A 15,715-nucleotide genomic window follows, 5' to 3' on the forward strand; every position below is an offset into this window, starting at 1 on the left:
AGGTAAGCTGCAGTTCATCGTTCACGGGGTGTCCCATGGAGCGATGTGCGCTACTCCGGGTATGATGAACAACCGGCGCAAAGAAGAATAAATGATTTTTTAAAAATAAACGACGTGTAAACGATACATGATTTGTAACCGATTTGCGATCGTTCTGAGGTGCTCATAGGTGTCACACAAAACGACGTCGCAAATTATGTCGGATATGCGTCACGAAAACCGTGACCCCGACGACATATCGCATGATAGATCGTCTCATGTGACGCCCGCATTAGTGCCATGTGAAAGCCTCCTGTAATTCATAAAGGCAAATAGAAAAATAAAAGGGGGCACTCCAAATGCAATGAGCAATTAATTATTTATTAGTCATTAAATGGCTAAACATTTATTCCACAAAAAAGAGGTACTATTATGGAATAATTCCTTCAGCACTGGGGACAGAAATGTTGCCATCTTTTGTATATAATTATTTGTCATCTATTGGCATGCGGGAAAAAATATGAGTCATTCATTGCAATTTTAGTGCCATGGATTTCTTTTTTTATTTGAACAGGAACTCTAGACACAAACGAGTAGAACATTTTAATCAAGATATTTTTTCATTTTAGATACAATAAAAATTAAACCACCGTTTTTTAGCAGTTATGGGCATAATTATTTGTTTAAAACCTCTTCAATAGTAATGATTTGTATTTATGAACTTTCGTGTAATTTTAGCATGAATAGTAAGGCACTTTGTCAGTTTAATCAGTTTTATAAAATAAAAAGCTTGTGTTTTTGGCATGCAGGCTAAGATCGCAGTGGGAAGATCTTTGTAGTGCTACGCTTCAGCTTTCCAGGTTATAAGACGTCTTGCACAATAATAAACAACAGTAAAGAAGAAGCAATTTGGAAATTTTGTCTCATTTTGTAACATTAAAGGTTAGCAGATTGTAAAAGTGGTGTAATGTAATCATAGCATTTCAGAAACAGGATTCACAGTTTGACCATCTGACTAGAAGATGAAACGTGTTCCTAATTGTCTGTTTTTCCCCTGAAATGTCATTTTAATGAACAACCTCCTTAATGTTCTCTACAGCGCGCTGTTGAGCTTGTTTCCAAGTGCATGAATTATTCAAAGTAATGTTTGAACATTAGTTAAAAAAGAATTAAAAGAAAAAAAAAAAATCACAGTAAAAAAAAGTTTCTACCATAAATGCAAGATATTACATTGGTACAATAAAAAGGACTGTTCTGCAATTAAATACACAAAACTCTGTTAAGATCGCATCCCACAAAATGTAATAATTCTTAAAAAAAAAAAAATCCTTCTGGGAATAGATATTGCTGTACTATACTTGTGTACTTAATGTGTCTAGCGGTGGCCACACATACCCAATACCTCAGTCCGACCCGCTGGATCCCCGGTATGGAGGGTGGTGAAGTAATCCCGTCTATTGTGAAGGCCAGACAAAAAAATTGGACTTTGTTATTTTGAGAGGGAATTCAAAGAGCATTAGGGGGCATCAGAAAAAGTATGTAATAGCTATATCTAGACACAAATATTTTTTTTAAATAATCCCAGCTGAAAATTTTATTTATTTAATCGTATGAACTTATATCTTACCATCATATAAAGATAAACACTGGACAATAAACAATGATTGAAAGTATCAAAAAGGATAAAAATCAAAGTCGTATATCCAGGTTTTCTATGTATGCAACAGCATTATCATTTAGAATATAGAAATCATTCTTGGCACCATGGTAAGATCTCAGGGGCCACTCCTCAACAATGTGCTGGATAGTTTGACGGTCTGCTCCACAGTCACAGGTCAGAGAGTCAAATTTTCCCCACTTATACATAAGATCTGCACGGACACCAAAGTTTGTTCTGATACGATTTAGAGTAACCCATGTTTCCTTGGTAGATTGAAGTCTGGTTGTGGGTTTTGTAAGTTAGGGAACGTTTGGAGCTCACCGTCTATTACACTGACCCAAAGTTCTTGCCATTTCTCTTCTACATTGAAGTCTTGATCATGCAAGGTGATTGCAGTTCGGATGGGTGGATGTCTTGATTTCAATCGTTGTATTATAACATCTCTGATATTTTGGTGTATTGAGAGTTTTTCATTATTCACTACCTTAGTGTATTCTTTAAGTAGAGGCTTTTGTCTTCTCAGATTTGCGGGTGCGATATGACTCAGGACAGGTAACCAGTGAACAGGTTTAGGTCTAATAGCACCAGATATTATACGCATAGAGTTGTTCAGCTGAGTATCTATTAGGTTTACATGACAGCTTTTTAAGAAAAAATGTATATTTGTCTGGTACTAGACATTGAGTCACAAGTATCAGGTTATTCAACTGACTTATTACCTAAATGTTATGGGAATTTTGACATTTGAATTTTAAAAATCTGCAATTCAATGTCTTATTCCAGAGAAATCCATGTTTTTTCTTGTATCTAAATGAGCAGAAGAAATGCTACCACAGACCTCCTATATCCATTGTGCCAGGTGCCCCATATACTGGATCCTCAATCTGTGGTATTGCTCTTGGTGTGTCAAGAGTGTGAGAAGAGAATCGCGTTGACAATTCAACACAATGGGCAGCACTTTGAGCACAACCTTTTGTGGGTTACTGTCGTTCTTCCATGTCACAAACGTGTCAATAACTCGATAATGAATAAAGGTACGTTAAAAATGAGCATTGTTTTTCTTGTGCAATTCTCTGTGTGTTTGATGTGTCACATGACCCTCTTCCCATTGATAAAAGTAAAGTTGAATTCAAAATGGCTGCTTTGTAGATGGCCGCCACCCAGTCTCAAATGTTTGGCCCCTCCCATGTACTAATATGCCACAAACAGTAAGGGGTACTTTACATGTTGCGACATCGCTACCGAAATATTGTCGGGGTCACGGTTGTTGTGACGCACATTCGGCGCCGGTAGCGACATCGCAATGTGTAAATCCTAGGAGCGACGATGAACGAGCACAAAACAGTCAAAAATCACTGATCTGTGTCACGTTGTTCATTTTCATAATGTCGCTCCAGCTGCAGGTACGATGTTGTTTGTCGTTCCTGCGGCACCACACATCGCTGTGTGTGAAGCCGCAGGAACGACAAACATCTCCTTACCTGCGTCCACCGTCAATGCGGAAGGAAGAAGGTGGGCGGGATGTTACGTCCGGCTCATCTCCGCCCCTCCGCTTCTATAGGCCGGCCGCTTAGTGATGTCGCGGTGACGCCGAACGCACCTCCCACTTGAAGGAGGGATTGTTCGGCGGTCACCGCGACGTCGCCGACAAGGTATGTGTGTGTGATGCTGCCGTAGCGACAATGTTCGCTACGGCAGCGATCACCAGATATCGCATGTGCGACGGGGGCGGGTACTATCACGCTCGACATCACTAGCCGATGCTAACGATGTCGCCACGTGTAAAGTACCCCTAAGGTAATATCAGCAACCACTTCCATTTTATCAGGGTGTATCCATACTTATGGCCCACCCTGTACATAGTGTAGGGATCCAACTCTGGTAGGCGATGGCAGGGACGCAATAAAGAAGCATCCTCAGGTTTTCAGTCCAAAAAGGTCAGTGTTTTATGAACACTAGACAAAACAAACATAAGGGTAGAATCTTACATTAGAGCAACAATACAAAAGGAAAGAAAGTCCAGCATTGCACAAAGTCCAGGACATACCAGTCCACGCAGATATGGGTTTCTTTTTGCTTCGCACAGCCAGACTGCTTCAGTGCTCCAGCCCAACCACTCACAGGCCCCCTTCACACCGTGTGCGTGATACATTTGTTTGTCCGTAATACACGGATTCATGTCCGTTTTCCTCACGGAACACGCACACACACACATTAAACTCAATGGGTCCGTGAGCACACGTACGTGACATGGATGCATCTCCGTTTGGTCCGTGTCCGTTTTGTGCTTTTTTGAAGCGATGTCGGTCACTCTTTTTTTTCTGTGTATGTCAGTCAATCTCCCTCAGTCCGTCGGTCAGTCTCTCCCCCTCTCTCATACTCACCGATCCCCGATTACCGTCGCGGCGTTGGACAGCTGTTATAAAAGCTCCAGCAGCTTTTACTATTTTGAAAATGCCGGCCGCTCATTATTCAATCTCGTATTCCCTATTTTCTCCGCCCACCGGTGCCTATGATTGGTTGCAGTGAGACACGCCCCCACGCTGAGTGACAACTGTCTCACTGCAACCAATCACAGCCGCCAGTGGGCGTGTCTATATCGAGCAGTAAAAAAAAAAAATTAAAAAAAAACGACGAGCGGTCCCCCCCAATTTGGATACCAGTCATGGTAAAGCCACACGGCTGAAGGCTGGTATTCTCAGGACGGGGAGCTCCACGTTATGGGGAGCCCCCCAGCCTAACAATATCAGCCAGCAGCCGCCCAGTATTGGTGCATTCATTAGATGCGACAGTTCCGGGACTCTACCCGACTCATCCCGAATTCCTCTGGTGTGGTGGCCATCGGGGTAATAAGGAGATAGGCTATGTGTTTACGTAGCGTTCTGTCCCTGCAGAAATTTCTGCAGCGATTTGAACAGCACATGTGGACTTCAAATCGCTGCAGAAAGAGTCCGTAATGAAAAAAAGCCGATTTCATGTGCTCTGAATGCAGCCCCTCCCATAGACAGAGTGGAGGATGCATGCAGAGCGCACGGAATAAGTGACATGTCACTTCTTAGAACGCGCGCTTCGGGCAGCAGCCGAAGCGCTGCGCTCTAATACGCCACGTGCGCACGTCTCCTGCATAATCTTCATAGATTATGCTGGGGATGCAGGACGCATGCATTTACGCTGCGGTGCAGATTGCAGCGTAACTGCATGCAAATACGCAACGTGCGCAAATAGCCTTAATGGCAGCAACCCATAGCTGCCACTAAGTCCAAGATTAATCATGGCAGGCGTCTCCCCGAGACACCTTCCATGATTAACCAGTAGGTTAAAGTAAATAAACACACACAGCGAAAAATCCTTTATTTGAAATAATAAACAATAAAAAACACCCTCGTTCACCACTTTATTAAGCCCCAAAAACCCCTCCATGTCTGGTGTAATCCCCAGAGGTCCCGTGACGCTCTCAGCTCAGTTACATGAAGCTGACAAGAGCTGCAGTAGAACACCACTGCTCCTGCCAGCACCACACAGCAACTGAAGTGAGTCGCGCGATCAGCGATGACGTCACTCAGGTTACTCGCAGCCACCGTTGGATCCTCCAACTGTGACAGCAAGTCGCCAAAGTGACTGAAGTGAGCTGCGCGATCAGCGATGAAGTCACAGGTGAGTTGCGGTCTCGGGTGGAGGACTCCAGCTGGCCGCGGGTAGCCTGGGTGACAGCAGCGATAATCGCGCTGCTCACTTAAGTCACTCAGGGGATTAGCGGTCACCGGTGAGTAGTTCACGGGTGACCGCTAATCAGTACGCGACACACAGACCGAGCCGCAGTATGACAATGAAGTCGAGTGAAGTTCACCCGATTTCATTCTCATCGCGTGACTCTGTCTGCTGTCAGCAGGCATGTAACAACGTCATTGTGCATCACACACGGAACATTTCACACGGACAACACACGGACAATACACGTACGTATCTCATGCACACACGGACATGCCACACGCATACACGGCTAGCATACACCATCACACGAATGTCAGATGTACCGGAGAAACGGACATAAAATACGGAACAAAAACCCGAAAAATGGAACGTAAGACACGCACGTGTTTTTCACGTGCGTGTGAAAGTTATATTCGGGGTCTCCAAGGGGAGTCAGGGCACAAGGTATACCTTCATAGAATGCAGCCCAGGAGCTGCAGAAGGTGAACATTTTGGTTACATAGTGAAAAAACTGGTGACAGGTTCTGTTTAAGAATGCGTTTAAGGCTCTCTTACTTCTGAGAAGTTTTTCTCTTCTTGTTGGATTTGGTTGAGTAACCTGGTAGGGACTTGAGCTGCAATATAATAGAGATTAAAATAATGAACATTGAATTAATATATACATTACTTTAACATCTAATATTCAAACCTAACACAAATATACTTCAGCCATAAATGCTGTTTTTACAGTATGTTTTGTCGCTAAGGCATACGTTTTCCCCAGTAGAAGAGTGGACATGATATTACCCATCCTTAGGGTTTACACAACCACATTGTCAGTCCAATTTGTGTCCATGAAAAAACTCACAGAGACAGGACTAATGTATTCAATAGGTCTGAATTGCAGCTAGCACTAGTGCCTTCCGTATTTCAGATGATACTCGTCTACTCAAGTCTATGGGTACATAATAAAATTCCTTACGGATGACCCCAAATTGTATTGGATTTTTACTGGTACATTAATTCTTAACATAGGAAACTGCACTTGGTCTTGTAAATTTTATTAACTGATGATGTATAAAAAGGGATGCACTATAGATTGGATACAGATAACATTACAGTGAAAAATTCTGGATTTTTTCTGTATGAAAAAGTGGACAATTTTTTATACTCTTGTATGAATTTAGCTTAAAGGGAATCTGTCACCACTTTAACCTTTTTAAACTATTAATATGGGTATACAGGTTATAGAATGCTAAAAAAATTTATACCTGTCTGCCTCATATCAGACGCCTTGTTGTGGATAAATCATCTTCTATCACTTTATGTAAATGAGCTCTTCCAGGCTATGGGGCGGATGCTGCCTGGAAGATAACTCCGCCTCCAGAGCTTATTATAAATAAAGGGGCGTTACCAGTGTGACACAAGTAACTGACACAGAACAGAAGAAATTAAATTTGACTTCTTATAATCACATTTTTTGCACCTCCCTGAGCTCTGCTTCATTGCAACAATGCAATAAAGCAGAGATGACCACGAAGGTCAGAAACATGTTGCCTTGCTCCAAGCCTATGCTCTGTACTTTAGAAGTATTTATGGATGTATTTTATCCGTTGAATAAAAGTTTTTGTGATTTTATTCTTTGACAAGTGCAGTTTTTTTTCTATTTCTATTAGCTGGAGGCTTTTTTATGCACTATATGGTTGAGCGGATTCAAGTTTTTTAACATTGCCACAGTAGTTCTGTCATCATTAAAATGGCGACGGCGTCTGTGCATGGGCGTAACGCGATCTACGGTGCCTTTTTATTAAAGACACTGTGGAGCAGACTATGATCACAAATTATATATTATAGTTGACCTTGATGCGGGCGGATTAGGGATTGAATACTTTTGCAAGAGACCAACTTCACAAAAACATATGTACAAAAAATTTGTTCAAAAAAATTGTGTGTGATGAACCTGTGTGAATTTATCATGTACAATATTAAAAAAAAGAAAAATTAACACTTGTTGAACCCAGGATATTTTTATATCATTATCCATCTTTTTAATATTTTTCTTGTGTGTTTGTCTAAATAAAATAATAAAGAATTTAATGTTTCATGAGAATTTGGGTCATTTGAATTATTCGGAATTTCTGATATTTGATGACCCTGAAAATAGTTTGATAAGTTGGAAATTTATGAGTGGCAGCGGCGCATTCGCAGACGTAAAAAAAAAATCTGCCCATGCACAGATGCCGCTCATAGTCTTCTCCACAGTGTCTTCTATAAAAGGCGCCAGAGGTCGCAGTGCACGCATGTGCAGACTCCAGTGCCATTTTATTGAAGACATTATTAATGTGGCAACATGCATGCACCACCAACAGCAGCAATGGCAGTGTGGAGCGATATTTAAATAAAGAAAAGGGGGCACGTCATAAAGGATAAAAGAGGAGGACTTTACAGCGAGGACCCGACCAACAAAGGTCCGCACCACTGCACATGCCAATCAAAGTGCAGTACATTTCTGCAGAGGTGTATCTAGGCTTTCCAGCATCCGGGGCAAGAATTCAATTTGGTGCCCCCCCATGTCATCAATTATTTATATGTGATTTGCACATTTAGTCACGTGATGACGAGCTTCTCTTAATAATTCTCTCAATATTCAAAGAGAAATGTAGGAAGAAAAGCTAATTGTCTCATGCAAGTATGAAAATCACATATGAGTGGAGAGGCCATGTGGTATCTGCTGGAACCAGAAGCAGAGCTGAATCCTGACAGGGAGTATATTACATGCTGTTAGGATTGGGCTACACTGTTTAATTTTACAAGTAAAGGGCTTCTCCAGGCTTGAGATAAAAATCTGCAGTCACTCTATGTGTCACTGTATGTGACTACAGACTTCTGAATTCTCACACTGCACACTGTCAGGATTCTCTGGTGCTAGCGGTGAGTGGGAGGTCACGAAACTGCAAGTATGTGATTTACATACATGTGGTCACGTGCCGACTAGACATGTATGGCCTCGCTCAATAAAAATGAATTGAGTAAGGCCGGACACATCTAGTTAGAATGTGGCCAGAAATATAAAAATCTCATACTTGCGCTCATATGACCGTCCACTCTCGTCACTGGCACCGGAGAATCCTAAAAGTGTGCAAGCGCTGTGAGAATTCAGAAGCCTGCAGTCAAATAGAATTACTGGAAACTTTCATCTCAAACCTGGACAAGACTTTACTTATACAGTTAAGCAGTGTAGCCCAATTCTAAAGCCTGCTTTACATGTTACAATTAATCGTGCAATCGCATTTGCGATGGCACCTTCCCCCATTGTTTGTGCGGCACGGGCAATTTGTTGCTCGTGTCGCACAATGCTGTAACGCCCCGTCACATGTACTTACCTTCCAAACGACCTCACTGTGGGCGGCGAACATCCACTTCTTGAAGGGGGAGGGACGTTCGGCGTCACAGCAACGTCACACAGCGGCCGGCCAATAGAAGCGGAGGGGCGGTGATGAGCGGGACGTAAACATCCCGCCCACCTCCTTCCTTCAGCATTGCCGGCGGGATGCAGGTAAGCTGCAGTTCATCATTCCCGGGGTGTCACACGGAGCAATGTGTGCTGCCCCGGGTACGATGAACAACAGGACGTGCGATTTTTACAAAATGAGCGACGTGTCAGCGATGAACGAGAAGGTGAGTATTTCTGCTCGTTCATAGCTGTCACACACTACGATATTACTAACGATGCCGGATGTGCGTCACTTACGACGTGACCCCGCCGACATCTCGTTAGATATATCGTAGCGTGTAAAGCCCGCTTAAGTAAAGGGGTTGTCAAATCTCATAATTTATGTATTGTTACTTGTGTACAGGATCAGAACTAGTAACAGCACCAGAACCACCAAAGGTACAGAAATACATAATTGTAACTCTCAACAGTACAGAAACACAGCATCACAACCACCAGCAGTACAGAAATTCATCATCCGAACCACCAGCAGCACAGAAGTACATCCATATATCCCCATAAGTTTAGAAACACAGCATCAAAACCCTCATCAGTACAGAAATACATCATCAAAAAGCTTAACACCTAATCTGAGAGCAGCATAACGTAAGGGGCAGAGATCCTGATTCTAGCGGTGTGTCACTTACTGTGTTGCTTAGTGTAGTTTTGATAAAATCACTGTTTAATCAGCAGTAGATTATCATTACAGGACTGCTTGGCATGCTGCCAGGTAGTCCAGCATATTCATGAGCTCTGTATAACTGCTAAATCTGCAGCAGAGAAAACATTGATTTTCTCAAAATAACTGCAAACAGCTCAGTAAGTGACACATCGCTGGAATCAGGGTCTGTCTCTACATTATGCTGCTCTCAGATGGGGGAGCAAAAGCCTGGTGACAGATTCCTTTTAACAATGGTAAGGAGATGCTTGGGAGTTATCAGTCATCATCAGACTGAGGACTATACAGTAACTACAGTAAGGCCTCGGTTCCACTTGCGTTTTGCACGGACGAGTACAATCCGATAAAACATCGAATTGCACTCGCACCAGTGTAAAATGATGGGGCAGTGTCCATCTGCGATTGATTTTTCATGATATATTGGCATGAAAAAAGAATTGCAGCATGCTGCGAGTGTCTGAGAGTCTCAGCTCACACACCCATACAGATCTACGGGAGAGTGTGAAACATCGCACTGCAATTGGCTGTCATCAGAGTGCAATACGATGTACACAGAGACAGGCCGGGGAGAAAGGGTAGAATTACTCCCTCCCTTTCCTCTTGTCCGAAGCTGTGATCTGATCGCAAGATTGGATCACAGTCTCATGACACTCGGCTCATGCTCACAGCACAGCCGTAGAGGAGGGTCTTTAGCATATCGCATGTGATGTTCTCGCATGGGAAGCAATGCGCAAGTGGGACTGAGGTCTAATGATGAGAATTAGTCAGTATCATAAATAAAGGCTGAAGTCACATTAACGTATGGCATCCAATGCGAGTACAACGGATGCAATATGCTAATGACCCTTGGCTCAGGCTCTACTGTGAGCGTGAGCCGAGTGTCATGTGACAGTGACCCGATCTTGCGATACATGCACACACAGACACATTACAAATATTATTAATATGGGGAAGCCAGCAGCAGACTCACTCACCTCCCCCGCTTGTCTCCGTCCAGCTCCTCCTTGGTATGTGGCTGTGCCTCACTGATTGGTGGCCATGACTAACATACATGGTCACACACAGAGCACAATGACACTGCTGTATATATATCACAGGAGAGGCTGGGGACATACAGCAATGGAGGGGACATTCAGATCTGAGGTGGCATACAGCACTGGGGTGGGGCGTTCCCCAGCTTTGGGGGGTATATAGCACTGGTTTGGGGGACATACAGCTCTGGGAGGTATACAGCTCTAGGGTGGTATACTGCCCTGGAGTGGGGGTATACAGCTTTGGGGTGGTATACTGCACTGGAGTGGGTGGGACATACAGCTCTGTGGTTATACAGCACTGGAGTGGAGGACAAACAGCTCTGAGGGTATACAGCACTGGAGTGGGGACAAACAGCTCAGGGGGGTATACAGCACTGGAGTGGGGGACAAACAGCTCTGGGGGGTATACAGCACTGGGGTGGGTGGAGATACAGCTCTGCGGGGTATATAGCACTGGGGTGGGGGGAACAGACAGTTCTGGTGGGTATACAGCACTGAGATCAGGTGACAGACAGTTCTGAGGGGTATACAGCACTGGGGTCAGGGGATAGACAGTTCTGAGGGGTATACAGCACTGGGGTCAGGGGACAGACAGTTAGGAGGGGTATATAGCACTGGGGTGGGGTTGACAGTTCTGGGGTTATAGAGCACTGGGGTGGGGTGAATAGAGAGTTCTGGGGGTATATAGCACTGGGGTGGGGTGAAGAGACAGTTCTGGGGGTATATAGCACTGGGTGGGGTTAATAGACAGTTCTGGGAGTTTATAGCACTGGGTGGGGTTAATAGACAGTTTTGGGGGTATATAGCACTGGGTGGGGTTAATAGACAATTCTGGGGGTATTTAGCACTGGGTGAGGTGAATAGACAGTTCTGGGGGTATATAGCACTGGGTGGGGGGGGACAGGACATACAACTCAGCGTGAAGTTGATGCTTCGGCACCTGTCTGACAGTGTCTTCATCTGTGGGTTGAACCTAGAATGTATGGGTTCCTTCCAGGTTAGTGGGCGTGACCAGCTTCATGACAAGCCATACCTGGAAGGAGCCCGTACATTCTAGTATCTACCTTTTCTATTGGACGCAGTGCACGCTGCGTGCTAGCTCCGCCCACAGATGAACGTAGGCTCTGCAAACCGCAGAGAAGGCTGCGTTCAGGTGTGGATGTAAGAGCCATCAGCCAGGGAAGTGCCGACATGATCGCTGTGGGCCCTGGAACTCGGCCCGGGGGCCGCAGCATACATCACCGCCCTTGCTGAAAGGTGCTGACGCTGTCCCTGGTCGCTGGGGAGACTCAGAGTGCTGCATCAGTCGGCCAGACAGCACCCCCCTTGACACTGCGCCCCGGGCAGATGCCCCGCCAGCCCCCCCTAGATACGCCTCTGCATTTCTGTAACTTTGATTAAAGATATTTCAGCAACCAAGCATCCGATCTTTCTACAACAGGTATGCCTGGATTTAGCATCTTACTAACCAGTATGGCACTGCCTTTTCTTTAGGCCCCATTACCACGTTCGTGTGTGTGGTATGTGTGAGGTCCGTTTTCACACATACCAGAGACATGGGCACATGTAGACCCATTAAAATCAATGGGTCTGCCCACACGTGCGTGTTTTCACATGGACCATGTGGAGCATATGTGTGTCCGTATGCTCCATACGAAAACATGTCTATTTTTCTCTGGCAGCATGGGTGTCACATGGACCGCACACTGATGTGCTCCGTGTGACATCAGTGTGACACGTACAGAAGAAAACCACGTTACTGTGAATTAAAATGAATTTCTACACTCACCTTCTCCAGCACTGCTGTCTCAGCCGCTGCTGTCACTTGCTACCGACCCCTGTTCATTATGCTCATTGCATATTCACTGCACCGAGGACCGGAACCAGTAGCAGTGCCTGAGACATCAACATCATGGATAGGTAAGTATAAAAATTCATCAGATGTCAGACGGATAGCACTCTGCCAGCACACGCTGAACACACACAAAGACACACACACACACAGAAATGCACCCACACTATGGACTGTGCAAAACGTGTGTTTTTGCACGGATGTGTGGAAGAGACCTTATATAGCAAAATCCTGGTCGTTGTTTTTTTTTTTTTAAAAAAAGTGAATGCTAAGGTTTCCTTAATGTGCAGATGTAGTCAAGATAAAATATTCAAATATCACAAAATAAAGAAAAAATATAGAAAAAAAATTTAAATGGCTTTTAGGCTACGTGCACATGACCGGAAAACACTCTGTTCTGGACGCAATGTCATTCCACTTGTGGAGATGCGAGTGTTCTCTGCGGGAGAACGCAGCATCCGTGCACACGATCAGGATTCTGAGCGCAGCATATTTTTGCTGTGTTCTGTCACCCAGAACACCGGCATCTCTACACGCATTAGTTGCTATGCTGTGGATCGTAAAGCCACACCACGTCAGTTTACGCTGCATGGAAAAACACAGTGGACAGGAGATTTCTATAAATTCCATCCACTGTGCTAGTACTGCACAATGCAGAATTTTGGACATAGGGAAAATATGCTGCTTCCAAAATGCTGCCGACACTGATAATGTGCACTTACCCATATGTCCTATAGAAGGAAAAAGCATTAATTGAATGGCTATATTTTCTACTTCTCTCTACATAAAATTAGTTGATATAATTTGTTACATTACATGTACACATTGTCACAAACTTAGCATTGCTGTTACTACGCCCTGCTCAGATTTCATCATCATTCCACAAGACGAGGAAGACGAAACGAAACTGAAACAAATAATGAGTCAGAGAAAGGAAAGGAAACTTTGAGCTGTATGACAGGGATTGGATTACAGGATCTCCCTCTACATGCCCTGGAGCAGGGGTCCGTAAAACGAAACTAGGAAACGTTTACAGAAACAAAACAAGTAATCTTAAGGTTATGTGCACACAGTGCATTTTTATCTCGTTTTTTTAATGTGTTTTTTAGTGCTGTTTTGTCAAAAAAACTGCATGAAAATCCTTTTGCCAGCAAAGTCAATGAGAATCCTGAAGAGTTGTGCACATGTTGCTTTTTTTCCTTGCAGATTTGGTGCAAAAAGAAACCTGCAGCATGTCAATTCTTGCAGCGTTTTTGAATAGTTTCCCCCCCCCCCGAATGCATGACAAACGCATTCAAAAGGCATCGCAAACGCAGCAAAAATGCAGCTTTTTTTTCTGCCATAAGATGCGGAAATGGTGCAGACATTTCTGCAACCAATACTCAATGTGCGCACATAGCCTAATGCAAATAATAACAAACGAGAACACTACTACCGTATTACTCACCGCACTGTTGTCTTTCCCGTGTTGCTCTACTACAATATCCAATATACTATTTATATGAATGATCATGTACCTATCCATATATCACATTCTCTCTCTATATGCAGTATATATATATATATATATATATATATATATATATATATATGTCTATATATATATACAGGTAAAATATATATTTGTATCTTTGTACCGTACCATGCCTGATGAAGAGACCTGAGTAGTCTCGAAAGCTTGCTATTATTACCATCTTTTCAGTTAGCCATTAAAAGGTATCAACCACTGAGGACTCTCAGTTCTTTTAAACAAACTTTCTATATTTTTATATATATATATATATATATATATATATATATATATATATATACACATATATATATATATATATATATATATACACACACACACATACACACACACACATACACACACACACATACATACACAGTACACACACACACACACATATACATACTCACTCACACACACACACACACACACACACACACACACACACACACCATCAGGTGGGTATACAGTGAGATTATACAGCGTTTCAATATATTCTTTGGAGTCATCTATGTAGTATGTTTTCTTCCTTTTAAACGTCCCAGAATATTTGATGTCATTTCTCATATTTGTATTGTAGTTTTATGTTAACAGTCTATATTTAGGTACATGTAACTGTAAAGTAGAACAGAGACACTTACTACTGGGACTCTTGAGAGGTTTGTGGAGCCTGTGCAGTTTGCTGTTCATTTCTGCCATTCTGTTGAGGGTCTGAATTCTGCTCCTCTCCTTCATGACTTTGCGATTGGTAATCGTGTAGACTTTTTATATTTCTTCCTCTCCCATACATACTTTGTCTTTGTCCATACATACTGAGCTGCTTTCTTGTCCTCTCCCCAAGGTGTTATACACTATCCAGTGAATGCTGATCAGTGCTATGGCCAATTCTCCGCCTATGTACAGCCTCCATCCAGATTCAGGAACTTTCCTTTCTAGCAGAACAGAAAAGTTAAATGATAACTTTCTATTCTTCACACTGTAGAACAAATATTGCATAAGTGCGAAAAAAAAACCCAATCTAATTTGTCTTACATAAACTAAAGGAAAAGCAACATTCTACTTGTGCTATATACAGTATCCAGAGACAGTACTGATTGTATGCAAAATGTAAAAGTACCCAGACTACACACTGAAATACAGTTAGGTCCAGAAATATTTGGACAGTGACACAATTTTCGCAAGTTGGGCTCTGCATGCCACCACATTGGATTTGAAATGAAACCTCTACAACAGAATTCAAGTGCAGATTGTAACGTTTAATTTGAAGGTTTGAACAAAAATATCTGATAGAAATTGTAGGAATTGTACACATTTCTTTACAAACACTCCACATTTTAGGAGGTCAAAAGTAATTGGACAAATAAACCAAACCCAAACAAAATATTTTTATTTTCAATATTTTGTCGCGAATCCTTTGGAGGCAATCACTGCCTTAAGTCTGGAACCCATGGACATCACCAAACGCTGGGTTTCCTCCTTCTTAATGCTTTGCCAGGCCTTTACAGCCGCAGCCTTCAGGTCTTGCTTGTTTGTGGGTCTTTCCATCTTAAGTCTGGATTTGAGCAAGTGAAATGCATGCTCAATTGGGTTAAGATCTGGTGATTGACTTGGCCATTGCAGAATGTTCCACTTTTTTGCACTCATGAACTCCTGGGTAGCTTTGGCTGTATGCTTGGGGTCATTGTCCATCTGTACTATGAAGCGCCGTCCGATCAACTTTGCGGCATTTGGCTGAATCTGGGCTGAAAGTATATCCCGGTACACTTCAGAATTCATCCGGCTACTCTTGTCTGCTGTTATGTCATCAATAAACAC

At 43.1% G+C, this 15,715-nt stretch overlaps 1 protein-coding gene across 2 annotated transcripts in view; it reads right to left on the bottom strand.

Moving 5' to 3' along the window:
- The window catches only part of EPSTI1 (epithelial stromal interaction 1), a 209,413-nt gene extending 194,683 nt beyond the window's left edge, over nucleotides 1-14,730 (bottom strand). For both annotated transcript variants that reach the window (XM_075334383.1, XM_075334382.1), the window contains exons 1-2: nucleotides 14,542-14,730; nucleotides 5,906-5,964 (exon numbers count right to left, since the gene is read on the bottom strand). In XM_075334383.1, the coding sequence (XP_075190498.1) occupies nucleotides 5,906-5,964; nucleotides 14,542-14,711 (229 nt within the window). In that variant the 5' untranslated portion in view covers nucleotides 14,712-14,730. The remainder of the gene's footprint in view (nucleotides 1-5,905; nucleotides 5,965-14,541) is intronic.
- Between the last annotated feature and the right edge of the window lie 985 nt (nucleotides 14,731-15,715).

The sequence above is a fragment of the Anomaloglossus baeobatrachus genome, chromosome 2 (genome assembly GCF_048569485.1).
Source record: "Anomaloglossus baeobatrachus isolate aAnoBae1 chromosome 2, aAnoBae1.hap1, whole genome shotgun sequence".
Classification (NCBI taxonomy): Eukaryota; Metazoa; Chordata; class Amphibia; order Anura; family Aromobatidae; genus Anomaloglossus; species Anomaloglossus baeobatrachus.